General features: G+C 28.8%; 1 protein-coding gene and 1 pseudogene across 2 annotated transcripts; one reads left to right on the forward strand and one right to left on the reverse strand.

Moving 5' to 3' along the window:
- The first annotated feature begins 4,296 nt into the window (after positions 1-4,296).
- LOC113554362 lies at positions 4,297-18,060 on the forward strand. 2 transcript variants are annotated; one of them, XM_026958173.1, is made up of 2 exons: positions 4,297-4,930; positions 17,949-18,060. In XM_026958173.1, exons 1-2 carry the CDS (start codon positions 4,634-4,636, stop codon positions 17,988-17,990), a joined length of 339 nt encoding a protein of 112 aa, XP_026813974.1. In that variant the 5' UTR covers positions 4,297-4,633; the 3' UTR covers positions 17,991-18,060. The 2 variants fall into 2 exon arrangements, with proteins under 2 accessions (XP_026813974.1, XP_026813973.1); XM_026958172.1 differs by lacking the exon at positions 17,949-18,060 and adding an exon at positions 9,931-10,867.
- LOC113554361 lies at positions 5,069-9,000 on the reverse strand (annotated as a pseudogene).
- Positions 18,061-19,629: the final 1,569 nt, after the last annotated feature.

Consider the following 19,629-nt stretch of genomic DNA (forward strand, 5'->3'; position numbering starts at 1 on the left):
CATATAATTATATCATATTTTATAATCAGTATCATTTTAATACAACGTGTGTATAAATAATTATGTACAATATTGTCTAGTGAATATATCATACAATGTGCATAAATTAATGTTTTGAAGAAGCACAGATTTGCTTTATTTTGAATTATTTATTGTTTTTAGGAAATAGACGGCCTTAACTAGTAGATTATATTATACATTAATGGTCATAAGTGATATCTATTATTATTTACGAAATACCAAGGTTGCAGAACGAATTTAAAGCCTTAAAGGTCCCAAAAAATTACTCAATGTAAGCCAATTCAAAAAGAAAATAATCATTTTTGTATCCATTTGTTTATACAGCTAAGCTATAGATTTTCGTCAAATACGTATTGGCTACCTTAAATTAAAATAATAAAATTATTAACAATGAGTAATGACAAGGTTACATGTAGGCCGATTGAAAACAACAGATTTGATATTTACGCTTAAAAACAAAAGAAATTAAATGCAAAGTCATTCAATGTATTTAAATTGATATTTAATTTAAATAATTCGAATTTCAAAACGTAACCTGATATATAATATTAATAACATTATATAGTTTGAGATTTTATTAACTGAGTGACTAAAAATCCACAAAATGTCTGCAATACAGTGTAGTTTTATAGATGCCTGTGAACAAATTCATCGATTGCGCCGCTACAACAGTCGGTCACGATCCGATGCTCAATCGAGAGTCGATACAAATATAATATATCATAGCCAGCAGATTTACACTGCTGAAAATTGTCCCTAGGGTAGTATATCAATAGACGGCGGCTTCTGCCTGCCTACACTCAAAATTCGAATGCAATAATTCATTATTTCTGGAAGCGCGCCTTAATAATTAATACCGTACAAAAATATATGAACAACTACGCAACCGGTTTGCCCCCATGTCTTATGTTCATATTATATAGTGCCTGCAAGCTTATTGTACTACGATGTTTACAACGTACACTCGTAGAAACTTCATCAATCATAACCATGTAAGTAAGAGACAAGTTATTATTTATTTGTATGTATTATTATGCACTGTGTGTAATCAAATCGTGTAACACATATGGGACATGATGGATCCCTATAAACAGTCTTCAATACATCAAGTTCCGAGACGTAACTATTATACTTCCTAAAATATAGATGCTCATTAAGCTAATGTGAAATTTATTTCAAAAAGTACACGCAACTATGCGCAAATAATACTCAAACCTCACCATACATCAAGTGTCTGCTAGCGAAAAAAGTCGCCATTTGTTATATGAATTTAAGGTGTTTGATGCGTTTATTCTGTTCATTATTTGCATACATGATAAATACACAAACGACTCGGAATTTTAATATGTTGTTTAGAAAACACAATATATTATAACTGTACACAAATCTATTAGATAGTTATATTATAAAATCTCAATAAAACGTACGCTAAGTAATATTAGCTCGCGTAACTGCTTTTGGCGCTTGCATTTCACCTGAGTGTATTATTTTCCTCGTAACACAACAAATAAATAGGACGCATGATTGGAATTAATAAATCAAAAATATATAGTATTTTAACACATTATTATATAGGTACATATGTTAGAAATATTAACTTTCTAATAAATTCAACATTTTAAAAGCGAATTGAGTAGTTGGGGCCATGCCTAATTATTGTGTCTAATTATCTAAATGAAAATATTTTATTTAGGCACAATCTTTTTTTTTTCTTCAAAAAAAACCCTCCACAATAACATATAGTAATTCTAGTAAATATTATTTACGTGACAGTGTGATACATTATTAATTGAATGTCAGTAGTTTTAAACTGTATTAACTACGATTATTTATTATATAGGTATTTTGCTACATAGTTATGTATATTACTTTATAGATAAGTACATACAAATTTAATTTTTTTTTTTTCAGTTTGTTAAAACGTTTCATTTTTAAAAAATTATTTTATTTTTATAACATATTATATCCATTAAATCTTTTAAAACAGTTACATAGGGACTAAAATTTATAACTATACCTAAGGGCTAAAATGCAAAAAATATTTAAATACCTATAAATACATATAATATGGTTTTTATGTACTAGATATAAAAATAAATACTAAAATCGATGTTAAAACCAGAATTTATTATGGCACTAACTTAGGTTCTTTTAAAATAATATCCAAAAACAAAACAATGTAACTAACACAATATAACAATAAAAACCTATTATAATTATTATAGGTAAACATATAATTATAAAAATAAAACAATATAGTCTTTTGTTTATTTTAAGATAAGTTCAAAACTTGAATATTTAACTTTAACGAGTGTTTATACTGTTTTGAAATAGTACTGTAAACTAAAAAACATTATGTCTACTGTATTAAATCATTTTTATCAACAATAAAGTCGGTGTTTTCTTGTGTATTGAATTCATAATAAAATATATTATCACATTTTGAATCACAAGATCCGTAAGTGCATACTACGTTTAAAGTGTAAGCACGGGTAAATAGATAATACTATAATATATCCTAATAACCATTGGTGTATACGCAGACTCCAAATTCTTATCGAATCCTAATTACTAATCCCCTAATACTAGGATAGTGTACCGTAGTTTTTTAATACATAATAACATCCAATCTGCTTATAAATTTAATGCGGTAATTTTTAAGATTTTAAATGTAAACAAAAATAGATTTATTGTATAGTGTATATAGGTACGATAGGTACATAATATAAATAATAATCCTATTATATAGTAATAAAACATAATTACAATTAATAAACTTGGTTTGATAACTAAACAAATAGATAGAAACATAATTTTAAAGTTATGAAAATTTAAACTTTAAAGAAATAATTATAGAGAAATTCATCAATTTTCAATGGCACTAAATTCATCAAATATCCTGTTAATGTCTACACTCTACACTGTTAAATTGTAAGTTCTTATTTAGTGAATGGTTTTGGAACATTTTTTTTTTTTTTTTTGCAAAAAATAGTTTTGGTAAGAGGGACGTTTACTAAAATGTTATACCACTACAATGTCAAATTACCACGATCCACCGATGATATGGAATACACAGAATAAACGAATATATACGTATTTTCAAATTTTCAATTCCCCTCAAAAAATGTATTACCGAGTACCATTCACACGCTTATGATAATAATAATATCGTAAAGTCGCCTTACCGGATTGCCGACGGTTCTGCCTGACGAACCCTGGCTGCACGCTGCGATCTTCGCCCAAGAGAAACGAGTTGGGCTCTTGTTCTTCAGCCCATTTATCCGTGTTGTTAGCCATGACGGGGCCGATCGATTACGCACGACGATGCTGCACGATCTTCGATTCCATCGGCTAGTAACGAATACAAGCCTGACTAATACCAACTACAATAAAAAATGAATAATTATAATATAATACAGTATAGTATGAAAGACATATAATTGCAATGGATAATAATAATATTACGAAATACGTTTAGCGGAAGACTTAAGTAATATTGTTTTGAGTTCCGGGGTGATATTATAAAACGACCGTGTATATAAACTGCACCAGCAACAAAACCGCACGATACGATCGCAGGGAATTAATATTACGATTATCTCGGCAGCGTCAACGGTAAATAAATACCGACCGGAATGATAGTCGCGGATGATATGCGATCGATAATAATAATAATTGTGGGTGTAAAAAACTCGCGCACGATTATGATATTATAATTTATATCATTATTATTGCTTTCATGATAATAATAATAATAATATTATTATTATTTATCGACAAATTACAATATATTTATTATATCGGCGTGGCGGCGCGCAAAACCGACACCGGTCGCGATCGTCAGCAGTTGATGACGCCGAGGGTATAGGAGTGACGGTCGACTGTACACACACGTACGTACTTACACCTATGCGCCATGCGTACATAATCACACACATGTATGATAAACATAATAAGTATTGTATAGGTTACCTAGGTATACCGTGTCCATGTATTACCTATGCGTGCGAGAAAATTTAGTTCAAGGAACGTACTCCGCGTGTGCTCGCAGGAAATCAAGGACTCGCGAGTTATAAATAATAAACCGACAACAACGAAAAAAACCGATGTTATATTATATTATATTATAATAATATTATATTGTATACATATCGTTATTCGGTATTGTTATTGTAAACACGCTCCACGGTGCGTATAAGCGTTGGTGCGCTTGTGCGGCGCGTGTCGTATTTAAGGTGCGTCCACACGAGAGCACGCACAAGCTGAGCATGTGTGCTCACCCTGTGCGAACACGAATGCTTGTGTGTGCTCTGTTTGGACGTTGCCTCGCACAACTTAATATTTGCGCATCAAATTCGCGTTCCAGATTTTTAGTTGTTGTTCGGCGAGCATAACGTTGACATTGTTCACAGAAAAATAGTTTAATTACTACTTAAATCATGTCTATTCAAGAAAATAATTTAATTTTATTTGAACATGAGCGTAAACTTAAAAGTGCCGCGTTAATAATTTTACATTCTATTTAAAAAAAAACAAAAAAAAAACAAGTTGACAAGATAGAAGATGATGAATCACTCACTTGTATAGACAACGAGAAGCTAGACCCAATTTAATGGATCATTTACAATTCGATAAAACTATTGGACAATTTAAAAATTGTATTTGTATGGCGTCAGAGGACTTTGAATTTTTGCTGTGCAAAATTGGACCAAAAATTATGAAAAAAGACACTACTATGAGAAACGCAGTTTCAGTTGATAAAAGATTAGCAGTTACATTAAGATTCCTTGCTACAGGAGACTCTTATACTAGTCTTCAATATACGTTTTTGATATCAAAACAACTTATATCACTCATAGTACCAGAAGTTTGTCAAGCATTTATAGAAGTTCTGAAGACATATGTTAAGGTAGTATAAAAATTAAAATAATTAGGTAGTTCTAAATAAAAACACACAATAAGTATAGTGAAAAAGTATTTTAATTATATAATAATCAAAATTATATTATATTCTTTTATCAAACAGAGAAAAATAAAATTATTAAAATAAAAACATATTATAACTTTATAATATTGAATAAACAAAAAATCAGCAAAATGTATGAAAATCCTTTTCATAGTATTTTTAAAATAAAATAAAAAATAATGTTAACAAAGTGAGTTTGGCCGAGTTTCAGCACCGTTGTTATATGGTTCTGCTGTAACATGAGCTTGAGATATTGGCGAAAGAAACTCATGAAGTGGTTCATTTGGAGACAATGAAGTGGCGGACGTGTAATGATATGGAGATGCTGCGGATGACAATGGAGAGCTTTGAGAAAATGTCGCAGATGGTGTTGAGTAGGTATGGAAGTTTGAATATTGAGGTTGTTGAACTATATTATGGCGATTATCCATGTCATATTTTCCCATGTCGGCTTCAAACAATATGTTATTAAAATAATGTTGGAAAATGGAACTTGTGTGCGGGGTATATTTGCGAAGTTTATTTTCAAGATGCTGCCCATAAACTGACCATTCATCAGGTGTAGTGAGAGTTGGATAAGGTCGTTTTAAAATTTCAATAGCTTCCTCTATGCATTTATCCGATATCTGTTTTTTTTTCTTTTATTTGGCGGTTGTACAAGAATAGAGAACGATTCTGAGTCAATTTCATGTGCTTGTTGAATTGACTCACATTCTGATAAGCTTTCGTTATCAACGTCAAGCATCATTTCTGACTCGTTTAAAACATCTTCCTAAAATAAAATATATTATATTAATACGCAGTCCAAGTTAAGATTTAAATTATTTATTATTATATATTATTTTATTTAAACAAATAAAAAGGATTATTTTATTGTAAGATATGATAACTTATTATTAATAACACTAAGATAATATTAGTATAAATATAATTAATATACTCGTATATACAATACAGTACATCGATGATCGATACCATTATTGGCATATCATAAGTATAGGTTCATATAAGATCAGTATAGGATCATAACTCATAACTCATATTACCTATAAGTTACCTATAGACCATATGAATAACTAACTAATATTAATAAATTATAACTTTAATATTTGTATACCATATAAATATATTAGGTACTTTAGTAATTTGTTTCAGATTATTTTATACTATTACGAATATGTTTTGACAAAATTAAAAATTTTTATAAATTTTGGCTTTATACAATTTTTTGAAATTGTCTATAGGTTTAAATTCAGTAAAACTACACTTAAATCAGTGTAAATAACTACATGTAAATATTTGCAAAAATAAAAATATAAGATAAAATTTATTGATTACGTTAGCCATAAAAGTATTTGAATATATATTTTTGTATATATATGCCTTCTTATCCCAGTGAATGGACTGATGTAGCAGATCAATTTGATAAGCAATGGAATTTTCTTCATTATTTAGGATCAATGGATGGGAAGCATATAATTTTGCAAAGCCCGATTAAAAGTGATACCGAATATTATAATTACAAATCTTTTTTTAGTATTGTTCTGTTCGCGCTTGTTGACGCGAATTATAATTTTATTTATGCAAACGTAGGTTGCCAAAGTAGGATTTCCGATGGTGGTGTATTCAAAAACTGCGATCTCTATAAAAAAATTGTAAATAATAGTTTAGATATACCACAAGCACTGCCGTTACCTCAAAGAAATATACACACACCATTTGTGTTTGTAGCTGACAAAGCATTTCCATTAACTGAAATAATAATGATACCTTTTTCTGGCACCCATTCTATGCAATCAAAAGAGAGAATTTTTAACTATCGTTTAAGCAGATGTAGAAGAGTAGTTGAAAATGTTTTTGGAATTTGTTCCTCAATTTTTTGTATTTTACGTAAACCGTTATTGTTGGAGCCAGAAAAAGCAGAAATTGTTGTGATGACTATTGTTTATTTACATAATTTTTTAAGAAAAAGTAGTTTTTCTCGAAACACTTATACTCCTTTAGGTTGTTTTGATAGTGAGGACGGCGGGCGTTTAATAGAAGGACATTGGAGACAAAATGACCAACCATTACAGCCCCTTAGAAATATTCCTCATAAATCTAAAATTACAGCATAAGAAATAAGAGACAAGTTTGCAACATATTTTATTGAAAACGGAGCATTACCTTGGCAAAATAACTACGCATAAATATAATGTTTATACATATTATTTGTGATTCAATATGTCATAATTTAGTAGGTATAAGTGTATAACTATTAATAATTTACGTATCTATAACTTATAAAAATATAAATTATTTGAACTTGTTAATTATTAGTACTCACGTTATCTGTATTAAGAGTTGGCCGAAAATCATCTCGGTCTAACAAAAACTGAAAAGCCTCAAAGGCAAACCACTTTGAAGTATAAACGTCTTTTCGTCCTAAATTATAAACAATTAATTAATATTTATACTTCTGTGTAAATTGTAAATTCAGAAAAAGTACGATTTCACATTATGAATATTTAAAATATATATCTACATATATATTAGTAAGTACAATGTATATTCGATGATCCAATTCGTATTACCTTATACGTTATTTTAAATTATAACTTTTGATAATTAATTAATAAAAATCATAAAACTTTGTTTTGTATAAATTATCTTATTTAGATCATTATGTCATCTGGTTTATATTATAATTAATATTAATATTTAACTAATAGTTTGTATTGCTTTTAATTTTATAAAATATAGAATAGTTGTTAACCACTTGTTTGTCATTAGTTATTTCTGTAAGTTATCTACAAGTCTTCAATGACAGCTCGACAATTTAATCTATTATTATTTATACTTCTTTCTGAGTTTGTTATTTTAAAATACGGAAATATTATTTGCGGCATAGCGCGGGGCAATCAAGAATTTATTAATATACAGTACAGGAATAAATCAATAAAACAAATCTATAAATATTGATACTAATTTGTGATGCAAATAGTACCTATTGTGTATGACACATTTTTGTGTTTTCAACTTAAAATGGAATTTTATTCTTCGTTAAAAATGCTAATTTAAATAATAATTAATAATAATTTCAATTGGTTTCAGCGTACACAAAACATCATAGTTATAATTTTATAAGGTCCCTGTACAGCAACTAAAGAGGAAAAAAAGCCTACTTATTTATCTCTCCTGCAGAAACCTATTATTATATTAAATTATATATTTTATTTAGTATTATTATTGATTATCACGCAAATATACTTATCTACTTATATACTAATGAAGTGTTTTAAATCAATAGAATTTTAAATTTTAATCATGCAATATTAACATAATATTATTTAACATACCTGTACCAGTCCCCATGGTCTTCTTCCCTTTTGCCTTTTCTCGGCGAAAAGATCTTAATAAGCTCAACGCTTGTTTTTTAATTTCTTCGGAACTTTTATTTAATTGTTTCGAAATTTTTTCCCACGCATCTTGTTTTTTTGTTTTTGAAAAATAAAATACATGTTTTGGGTTCCACAACACTTCTTATTGTTGATACTCATGAATCAACTGAATGCATTTATCGTTGCACCACTTCATTAATTTACTTATTTTGTAAAAAAAATTTAATTAAAAAAACTAAGTTTAAGTAGTTAACATAGTAGCACGCATAAATGTTGCGCAGGTCAACTTTTTCCGTCCAAACGGAACAGTGTGTCCGACAATTAAGTCTTTGAGCAATTAGAATTTACCGACGACAATTGGATCGCGTTCGCCGTGCGTCGCGAATATTCGCACGTGCTCAGAATATCGTCCAAACGATGTAAATTTGTGTGACGCACGGGGTGAGCAAACATGCTCAGCTTGTGCGTGCTCTCGTATGGACCCACCTGAGGAGCGCGCGCACCGGCCGTGTGAGTACAAGGGTTTCAGGGTTTGTTACAATATAATTTTTTATAAATACTATCACGAAAAAAACAGCAATATCCATTTAAACTTACAAAAACGTTTTTTTGTTAAAACCCAATGTAAAGAAAAATTTGTTAATAATAAATAAAATATATCACCGTACCGTCAAACCATCAAAAGTTAAAAAATTTAATTTTTTTAGTAGGTGATGTGACTAATCTTATTCAAAATCCTAAGCCTATAGACAATATTAATTTTATATTTTCATAAATAAACTGTTCCTTTAATGTTTATAAATTATAATAGTATAGATATACTTAAATTAAAACATACCTATGTATACCTATGTTTGAAATTTATTAAACAAAAACTATATTTATTAGTAAGCTTGGTCGTTTGACTTTAAATCTCGATTTCTCTTTTTATCTTCATCAAGCAATATAAACACCTATATCATATTTAATAGAAACTTATTTTTAGAAATAGGTCAAATAACTACCATAAAACCAAACAAAAAATGTATGAATGGAATTTATATCTCTCTACTGTCATCCCCTGAAAATATGCTACAGATATTTATTGGCTATTTTTATCGTCATACAACTGGTGCACATTCAAATAAAATACAATATTATTGATATTTAATATATTATTTTTTATATAATGTCAGTACAAAACACAATATCGCATATTTATAGAATACCTATAATCAGTATATTACATTTTATTATAATAACAATAAGTACAATACAATCGACGGGAGAGGAAATTGGATGATGTCCAACAGTGAACATTGTAGATTTGTTTATCAAATTATTAATTTTTTTCAATTTTAAATATTATATATATTAGATATACCGGTATTTTTAATAGAAATGGTAGTTTCAATTTTAGATTTCATATTCTTTAACTGTTTAATTTATTTTCGATTTTTAGTACCTACCGGTTTTGATTTCTATACCGATATCATTTTCATTAATAATTTTTCAAAAGTAATTTTGAAACCAGTCCTAAGCTCCAAGCTTTCACTAATTTTTATTATCGTTATATTGGTTTAGAGCACGAAATGTGAGACATTTATATTCATTGGCCTGGAGGTAATCCTCAGCTGAGACGCACGTGATCGACAAACTAATGAACCATAAAAAGTTTTAATGCAGTACATATCGAATATTTGTGTACAAAATATATTAGGTAATAAATTAATAAATAAGTATTCACCAGTTGCTCCAATTTACTTTTAGAATATAATATATTACAATACTCCACAGTTATGTTAATCCATTTCGGGTGGTTAAAGATCTTAAGTATATTGGTTTTACATTAGACATAATTCTTAGTCGAAAATATCAATCAAATGTCTACAAATATCGTAAAGAAAACTAACTATGTTAGTCAAATACCCAAAGTAGCAATTAATTATTATGAATGTCTTGAACTCGGAGTACGGTGTTGTACAACACCTGTCTTCTTTGTCACTGTTACGTCTTGTAAGCTGCGACGGTATGATGCGGGGGCCGGGGGACTTATCGACTATCGTGATTCGTGAACTAACTTAATATTTTAGACGATACTACATAATTATTCAAACGTTACTAAAAAACATTAAAACCTAGTCCGAATATTTGACTGACCACGATGTGTCGTACTTTAATATTTTTAACGAAAATTATTAAAACATGATTTTTCTAACTATTATTTTTTTTATATAAGCACCGTAAAGTGGTAGGTACAAATTGTATGATAAACAAGTAAATCGTGTACAGTTTTAACTGCATCAATAATTGTAAAAGGAATAGTTAACATTAATTCGATTACTTATTATTTATTACGATTCAGATGAAATATTGTTATTGTTAATTCATCACAATTAAGTATATTTTTAGACAACGCCGGTGACAAAAGAGACAAAAGTATTTCTAAATGCTTAATTATATGATCATGAATATTAAATTTCATACCATTCAACTATTATAGGTAACTATAAAAAATCGATACTCGATACATTTACTATAGGCTCTATTAATGTCATGTTCAAAATATAATTTTAATTTTTAAAGTATGATATAAGTAAATATTATTTTGATTTACAGTAATTTTATAAAATGTCAGAACATAAATTACAAAACATTACATATTATTTAATTATTTTTATGACATCACGGATACTTTTTTGGTTAAAATGATACAATTTATCATTTTTAGTTTTTATTCAATTTAATAGGTGACTGTTGTATTTAAATCGCTAGTGTACTCGTAGGTATATATTATTCGATAGTTTATATAACTGCTTGTATACAAACACAGAGCTAAATACATATGGTACACAACACTTTAATATAATTTTTTTAAACTATTCAATAATGTACAACTTTTCTAATTTATCAAGAATTTCTTACTAAAAAATAATAAATCAACGACTAAAATATTAGGTACATTTATTTAATGCAAACTTATTAAAAACAAAATTATGATAATTGCTTGTAAAATTTAGTTCGAAAGTTCGTAATTTGAAACAATTTTAAATATTGTTTATACTTAAATATGTAACATTTTAAGACTAGTGAAAATTTTTTTAAAAAACAGTATACAGTTAATAGGTAATATGATATATTTTTTTAATTTTGTAAGTAAATCGTTCAATTAAAAAAAAACATATTTTTAGAAATATTAATAGGTACTTATTTATTAAAAATATAATGATCATTAAAAAAAAGGAGTGTTACCTAATTAATCTCTACTGTTTACTGATAATATAAAATTGTAAAATGGATAATCTAGAGGTTTGTATTATTGCAACGATCAAATATCAGGTTAAATAGAAGTATCAAATATGATGTCTTAAGACGTCTAGGAAGTACTGCATAGATAAATTTTTTTTTCCAATCGGATTTATCGTGTGACATTTGATCGACCAACGGTAACTCACCGGTATAACATTTTGATATCAATGTATTGAATATTCACTATTACACTATAACACTTCCATCGTCTTTATCTCCTCGTAAATGACTTATTTTTTTAATGTCCATTTCGGAAAAATGATTTTTTACAAGAGAACTACAATTAGGATTTTAATTACTTAGTTCCACAAATAATATAGTTAAGTTTATAGTTAGGCGAATTTGAATGTTCAGGAAGTCGTTGAGCAAATACATGTAGGCATGTGTACGAAGAAGAACGCGATAGAACAAACTGTATATATATTCAAAACACTAAAAAAATACATCCTCCGTTGACCATCACCAATTCGCTGTTGTACCGCACTATAGGTCTGCAAGATTGGTAAATCCTGTGTACCTTACCCAATTAAACTATCCCTCAAGCGATATATTCGTCATTGGTCAAATCTCACTTTCGATGCCTCCTCTGCGCTTCCAACCAACCTGCATTGATGGTTTTGTGTACTCGTAGTACTTTTTTGTAAGGTATAAGACGTGTAATAGGACCAGAGTTAAATAAATCATTTTTTGTCCGTTTTAAAACGGTACCCCAACTGCCCAAACCCTAAACTGTTTTTATCACTTTTGTCGAGTGTACGCGTTGACACGGATCAATCCGGACAGACCGAGACTGTGTGCACTCCCGCACATCGCTCTTAACAGACCTGCACGACATAAACGTATTCGACTCGACGCGCGAAGAAACACCGACAAATACCATACATAGACTGGTTGTTATAATATTATATTATGACGGCATGACGGTCGAATGTCAACGACTGTCGCGGGACCGCAGACTTACCGCGGGCGACGTGATGGAATACGATCGCAATACCGTCTGCGCGGACAGTAAACGCGGTCTTGGCGTCTCTGTACTGTAGTCGCGCGGACGTACGACGTTTTCACCTCGCGTACGCGGCCGGCGCAAAAACACATAATATTATTTTAATATTGTAAGACATCGCGATTACGAATAATATATAGGTAATCCATTTACTGTTATTGCGGTTGTCGTGCTGTGTGCAATGTCGTGCTGTGTGCAGTGTCGTGACGGTCCCAAAAGTGCAGCACCTATGCTGCGTGTAGTATGCGTTTAAACGATGTATCGTTACTGCCCGGCACACCTGCAGCAGCGGACCGGCGGCGGCGCTCGCGACACGTGCAAAACGGAACGACGGCGGACGCGAGCTTACAACACAATATACCTGGGCGAGCGCGCGTGCTGCACGTAACGCGACAGAAACCAGACTTGAGCGAATACGCGCAGACACACAGGTTTTTGTGGTGGCGGCGGTCGCGGGTCATCGAGGAGAGAAAAAAAACGCACACAATATTACACGCGCGCGCGCGTACACACACGTACATGATATATAACATAATATGTGTGTGTGTGTGTGTGTGAATAAAAACAAAATATTTAATAATAATAAATACGTAAAACGTGTATCGAGCGCGACCGCAGAACTTCCACCACCAAATCAAGTCATCCGTCTCGTACACGTAATAGTAAATTATTATACTAATAACATTATATATTGTTGTAAACGCGCTTGCTAATGTGTATAATATGTGTATTATATTATACGATAGAGGTACGTACCGCCTATCTGCGGCTGATCGCGTCAAAATGCAGGTCGTCGTCGTCGTCGTCGTCGTCGTCCGAGGGGAAAATGCGCGCCCGCGACTCGAAGGTATTACGACCGGTTTACTACGCGAAACGCTACGATTGGGATTTGAGATGTTTCTCGCGCGTTTTCGTTAGGTTTGTTTTTCACTGTATACGCCACATCGGAATATAATATTATATTATTTTATCGTGTATAATATCTCCTGTACGGCGTAGATGTTATAATGTAAAAAAACCAACGAGTCGTATTACCGCGGCGAACGCACACAACACGACCGTTTTTTTTTTCGTATAGTGTTGTTTTATATTAAAATTATTGCGTAGGTGGATACCTACGTCTTGTCTTTATATGCGTTCCACGGCAAAATATAAAATATTAATGTCGAGTAACATAATATATTACACTATTATTATAATAATATTATATACGAATATACCGGACCGACCGACGACAACGGAAACGAAAACATGCGGTTGTACGCTGCTTATGTATAATTTGTATTGATCTCGGCGCTTTATATAGAAATTAGAAATACCGTAATGTGAACAAGGACTGTAGAAAAAACTAAAGCTACCTATATAATAATACGATAAACAAAAACAATAAAATCAGTATTTTATTTATAGAAAACACAATGATTTTATTATCTCTGTATTCTTTAATTGTTTACGTAACGAGTAAATCACAGATAAGTATTTTGGTCGATTTTTAATTTTTTGATTATAAATATTTGGATGTATAGGTAATTCACACACTTTTTGCGTAAGAAATTTCAAGTAAGAAAATCATTTTTTTTAATTTTTAAATTGTATTTACTATTTACTATATAAAAAATTAGGGCTTGTGTATAATGTTAAATTATTTTTAAAAATAAAAAAGTGATACCCAATATGTATTTACTATTTTATATAGTCTAAAAAACAGTAAGATAAATAGAATATACATCAACATTTTAATATTTAATGAAACAGCCCTCTACTCTAATAGACTTATAATTAAGTATAAAATATTAGCACCTCACAACCCCTATATTTAATCTCTAATCGTGCTAATCATAGGCGCGTGCAGACATTTGTGGCAGGGTGGGCTAAGTCAATAAATATTTAGAAACCTGAACCCTGATGGAAGAAACAGTTAAAATGTTACATACTTTAATTTACCTACTCATAATCACCCACTATTTAAGGCATAAATCATTCATATGATTAAAAACAGATACATATTTTTTTTTAATTAAATAAGAAATATTGTAATTGCCAACACAATTTAATACAATTTCGCAATATGACATAATATGTTATCAATTTTATTTTTAAAGACATTTAATTTATTATTATTTATTATCATTGTGTATCAGTTATTTTTCACCTACCTATTTAATGCTTTATGATTTTTGTTAAATCAAAAATCGTTATGTTTATAACACGTATTACTATGTATAAAAATTTCGGTACGGCTCGCAGGGTGTGCCATGGCCCTGTGCGCACGCTTATGGTGCTAATATGAAATAAACTATGCCTTTTACATGTTATACATATATACTATATAGATTATAGAGAGTGTAAAACGCTAAAATAAATTAAATTTACCTACATCGACTACATCAAATAAAACAGTGTTATTAATTCAATAATCGAAATAATATATTACGATAAAGTAATGAATTTCGCGCGTGAAAAATAAATATGTAGCCAACCCATGTATTATAGTTTTTAATAAACACCCACGCAAATTTCTATATAATTTTAGTTCGAGCAAAAGCTTAAAACATTTACACCTAAGTAATCTAATATCTAAAATTTGAAATGAAAATAAAAAACATTTTAATTGAAAATAAAATTATAATTATATATTTCAACTCTACCATAGACTCAGATATCGTATAGACAGTATCATTATATTATAGATTTATAAAAAAATGTTTAAGCTTTAATTATTAGCTCAAAAACACACATTGTAACGCAATTAGTCAAATCAAAAAAGTAATATTATTAAATAATCTAGGTAATGTATATCATATTATATATGTTTAATAATTAATGCCAACTAAAATGTTATGAACTAAGTTTTAACTATTCAGGCTTATGAATGAATTTAAAATATGTACCTATACTTCCTACCTACTACAAAAATTAATAACTAATATATGTGCTATAGCCTATGCCCTGCTATTTAGGATATCCATTTATACATAATATTATCTTATATTGTATATGTACATAATATGATACATACCTAAACCTTTCTTATAACGTAAACGGATAAATGCACGATAACAGATGATTCTATATTTCTATATAAAAATATACAATGTATGTAGAGTATTTTTATAGTGACATTTTAAAATTTTAAAATAATTTGTAATGAATAATATTTATTTTAAATATTATTTTTTTATTATTTATTACTTATTAATAACTATTAATATAATTTTAACATTACCTAACTAATTTACAAACATTTTCGATTTTTTGATTTTTGATTTTTTTAGTAAAATAAATTAAAAAAAGTATATATACTAGAAATAAAAATCTACAAATTACCTATACATTTGTATAGTTAAATAAATAAAATCGTTTACTTTTAATATCTATGAGTGTGTCTTTGTGTCATTCACACCTCAACAAATCAAATGGAACTAAAATTGTAAACTCGATAATTTTTATTCCACACATCCTTGTTAATGTAGCAATGCAAATTAAAATGTTATATTGTAATGTATAAAATATAACGATAATAGGTATTCAGAAAATTGTTTACCTGAATTTAATAATAAATAATACTTTAAACTGGTTTGGTGTATGATGTAATAAAATATCGTTAAAATCTTTTTTATTAAATAACTTTCCAATCGTCAGTGATATACAACATTATTTTCAAATTCACAAATATTGAAATATTCAATACTGCAGATAAGTGCCAATTATGTTAAATATAGGTATAAACATAAGCATCTGTTTTTTTTTTTTTTTAATTGTAATTTTTCAATAAACAAACATGCTTCCAAGTTTTATTACGCCGTCAAAAATATATGTGCGCGGAATATTATAAATATTAACAATATATACTCACTATACTCACTATATATATAATATATATATACAGTATATATGTATGCAGAAAACGTATAGATAAGAGTCAAAGAAATGCTAAAGCGTATAATGTATTTTTATTCTAAAAAAAAACAATATCCAAAGATAGTAAAATATACTAACATTTATTCAAACTTTTATTAAAACAAATGTATAAAAATCTTTAAAATATATTGCAAATATAATACATTCTAGTAATTATTTATGATTTGAAGTGGACGTCCATGTAAAAGATAAGCTAAGAGTCTACAGGCACGTAAATAGGTGCTTATTTTGGGGGAGGGTGATCGCTCCTATCGCTCCCCCTGAATTACGCGCCTGAGAGACTAAGACACCAAAAGTATTACGAAATATAACAAAATATTGTTAGATTTTGTATAAAGGAAATATAGAATAAAAACATAGTATTACAGGCGTGGATCTAGAAATTAAAGATGAAAAAAATTCCAAGTACCAAAAAAAATGCCGATAAAAATGTATTAACATGGAGAAGTATTTCGTGTATAAAATATTATTATTATTTTTTTAATGCTTAGATAGAAATAGGCTTTTATTAGAATATTATTATATGAAGTAGGCAGTAACTTTAAAATTAATAATATGTTACACTATATTGTTACGGATGTATAAAATGATAATGTGTATCAAAACCACATCTTATACAGTTTTAAAAGCAACAAATTAAAAGCAAGTTTTTATTAATATATTTTTAAAAAGCTCCTTCTTTAATAGCTGCCTTGGGACCCGAGACCCTTAAGTTCGGTACTATATGTTTATAGTTTATACGTACGTATTTTTATATATCTGTGCATAGTTCATAATGATTTCCAACAACATTTATAGTGTAGCATAAATCAGCCGAAGACGCTCTATACAATAAGATGCAGTTACTGCCTTATTCGTTGCATACGTCGATTTTTACATCGTTCTTAGGTACGTCTAATCTTTGGGCTAAGAGAGGCTTCAGCCTCCATAACCTTTAACCACCCCCTTGTATCCGCGCCTGTAAGTCATGAAAAATAAATAAAGAACTATCAACTAAATATAATGATTAACTGAAACAAAACAATTGTAAATTATACACAAAAAGTAAAAAAAAGCTATCTTTTCATAACTCATACGCGCGAATATGTGGGAAGACGGAGTGTTATAAAATAAAAAAGTGTGTCCCACCAGAATTTAATATTTTTCATACTTAACATTTCTGCAGTCAAACATAAATGTTTATAATATACCTATTCTTGAATAGTTACTCACATTTTTTTTCTCGGTCGTATATTTTTGTGTGTATATTGTGTATCCAAAGGAATTTATCATATTCATTATGGACAACATACAACTACTATCTACTGAGCTGTGTCTACCCATATAAATATATTATGTATTAAATTGATGTATGTCTAATTTGTTACAGGTAGTTGCATCGCATATGTATGAGTATATTGGTATAGAATAGACTTACGTCTAAAAATGAATTGACGTACACAACAGATGATATTTCAAATTTAAACTGGACCAATTAATCAAAATTGTAATAATATAATTTTTTTACTAGCAAGGTTGAGAATATTTTGTCATTGGAATAGTTTCAATTTTTAACTATGAGAAACGTTTTCTATCTTATACTTCGAAAATTCATAAGAAACAATATTAATAAGGTATAACTCCTGCTGTTTACCCCATAGTTGTATACTCATTGTACAAATTATATTATTCAAGGATGTACAATTACCTTGTATTTGATTTAAACGTAAAATATGTTCATAAAAAATATGCGACATTGGCACAGTGTTCTATGCTACTTATTGACCAAATGGAATGTTATTTTCTTAATGGGTTTTACATAGGTCCCTGAATGATATTTATGTTTTGCTATAAATCTCATTAAATCAATGAGTGAAGTGAATTTTAAATACCTACTAAATAAATATTAAAAACGCATTCCTTGCTTCGTAACTAAACAATTATTACTCATTTATCTTTAAACTGGCAAAGTAAATACTTAACGGTAACACTTATTTAAATTGTAAATTAAAAGATATATTTTACTTGACATAAATAAGAATAAAACTCGTATAATATAAAAAAAATAAATACGTCATATAAAATACCTGGTTCCTAAATAAAAATATTAATCACCCTGAGATGTATTCCATAATGAATATAACCATGAATAGCTTTAATATTTTGAAGATCAAATAAAATATATAATATATTAGTTGATGATTACCATTCAATATGAATCGATAACTATGGAGATACGTCATACGAAAATAATATTATTTTGTACATTTTATTTTTATTCAAAACAAGAACGGGCTTGCACCAGTTGCACCCAAGTAAGTATAAATGTATGATACATATGACATAAAATGATAAAGCAACATTTGCTAGCTTATAAGAATTAATATTTACAACTAAATTTAATAATTGCTAATTTCATTAATCTATATTAATCTTTATTGTCTTAATATTCATCATTATATCAAACGATGTTTAATACAATATGGCCAAAAAAAGTTCATAACGCAAACAAAAAACATTTGCTATTATTACGGAATAAATAATTAATATAACCAATCGATGGCGCCAGTGGGCTAAGAATTCATTATTAAACTAAAAATCATTTTATAGAAAATATTTCTAATGTTATTACTTGTTAACAAAAAAAAAAACACTGTGCGGTGATTAAGATTTAGAGTCAAATCGTTTTAAGATGGCGCTACGCTCAAATTTGTTGTTTCCATCTAACAAATATGTAGGTAACATAGCAAGTTTACGTTCAGCAGTTCATGTTTAGCTTCATTACCTTTACCTAGTTCAAAAATTAGTGTCTGCATATTGTATGTTAATTTTTAGCAAGTTTAACGTGTGTAAAAAAAGGATAGGTAATTTAAAAATACTCATCACTCGCTTTATTATAATTAATAATACCTATTTTAAATACCATTTATAATCTTTATACAGCAAAGTTTCATAATATTTTGAAATTGACACTAATAATTATTTAAGAACATAATAATAACTGAAAATTAATCTACTTGAACAATTTACCTGGTTGCGTTATAATTTAATTTAAGCCAATCACCAAACAT

The sequence above is a fragment of the Rhopalosiphum maidis genome, chromosome 2, assembly GCF_003676215.2.
Source record: "Rhopalosiphum maidis isolate BTI-1 chromosome 2, ASM367621v3, whole genome shotgun sequence".
NCBI classification, from domain to species: Eukaryota; Metazoa; Arthropoda; class Insecta; order Hemiptera; family Aphididae; genus Rhopalosiphum; species Rhopalosiphum maidis.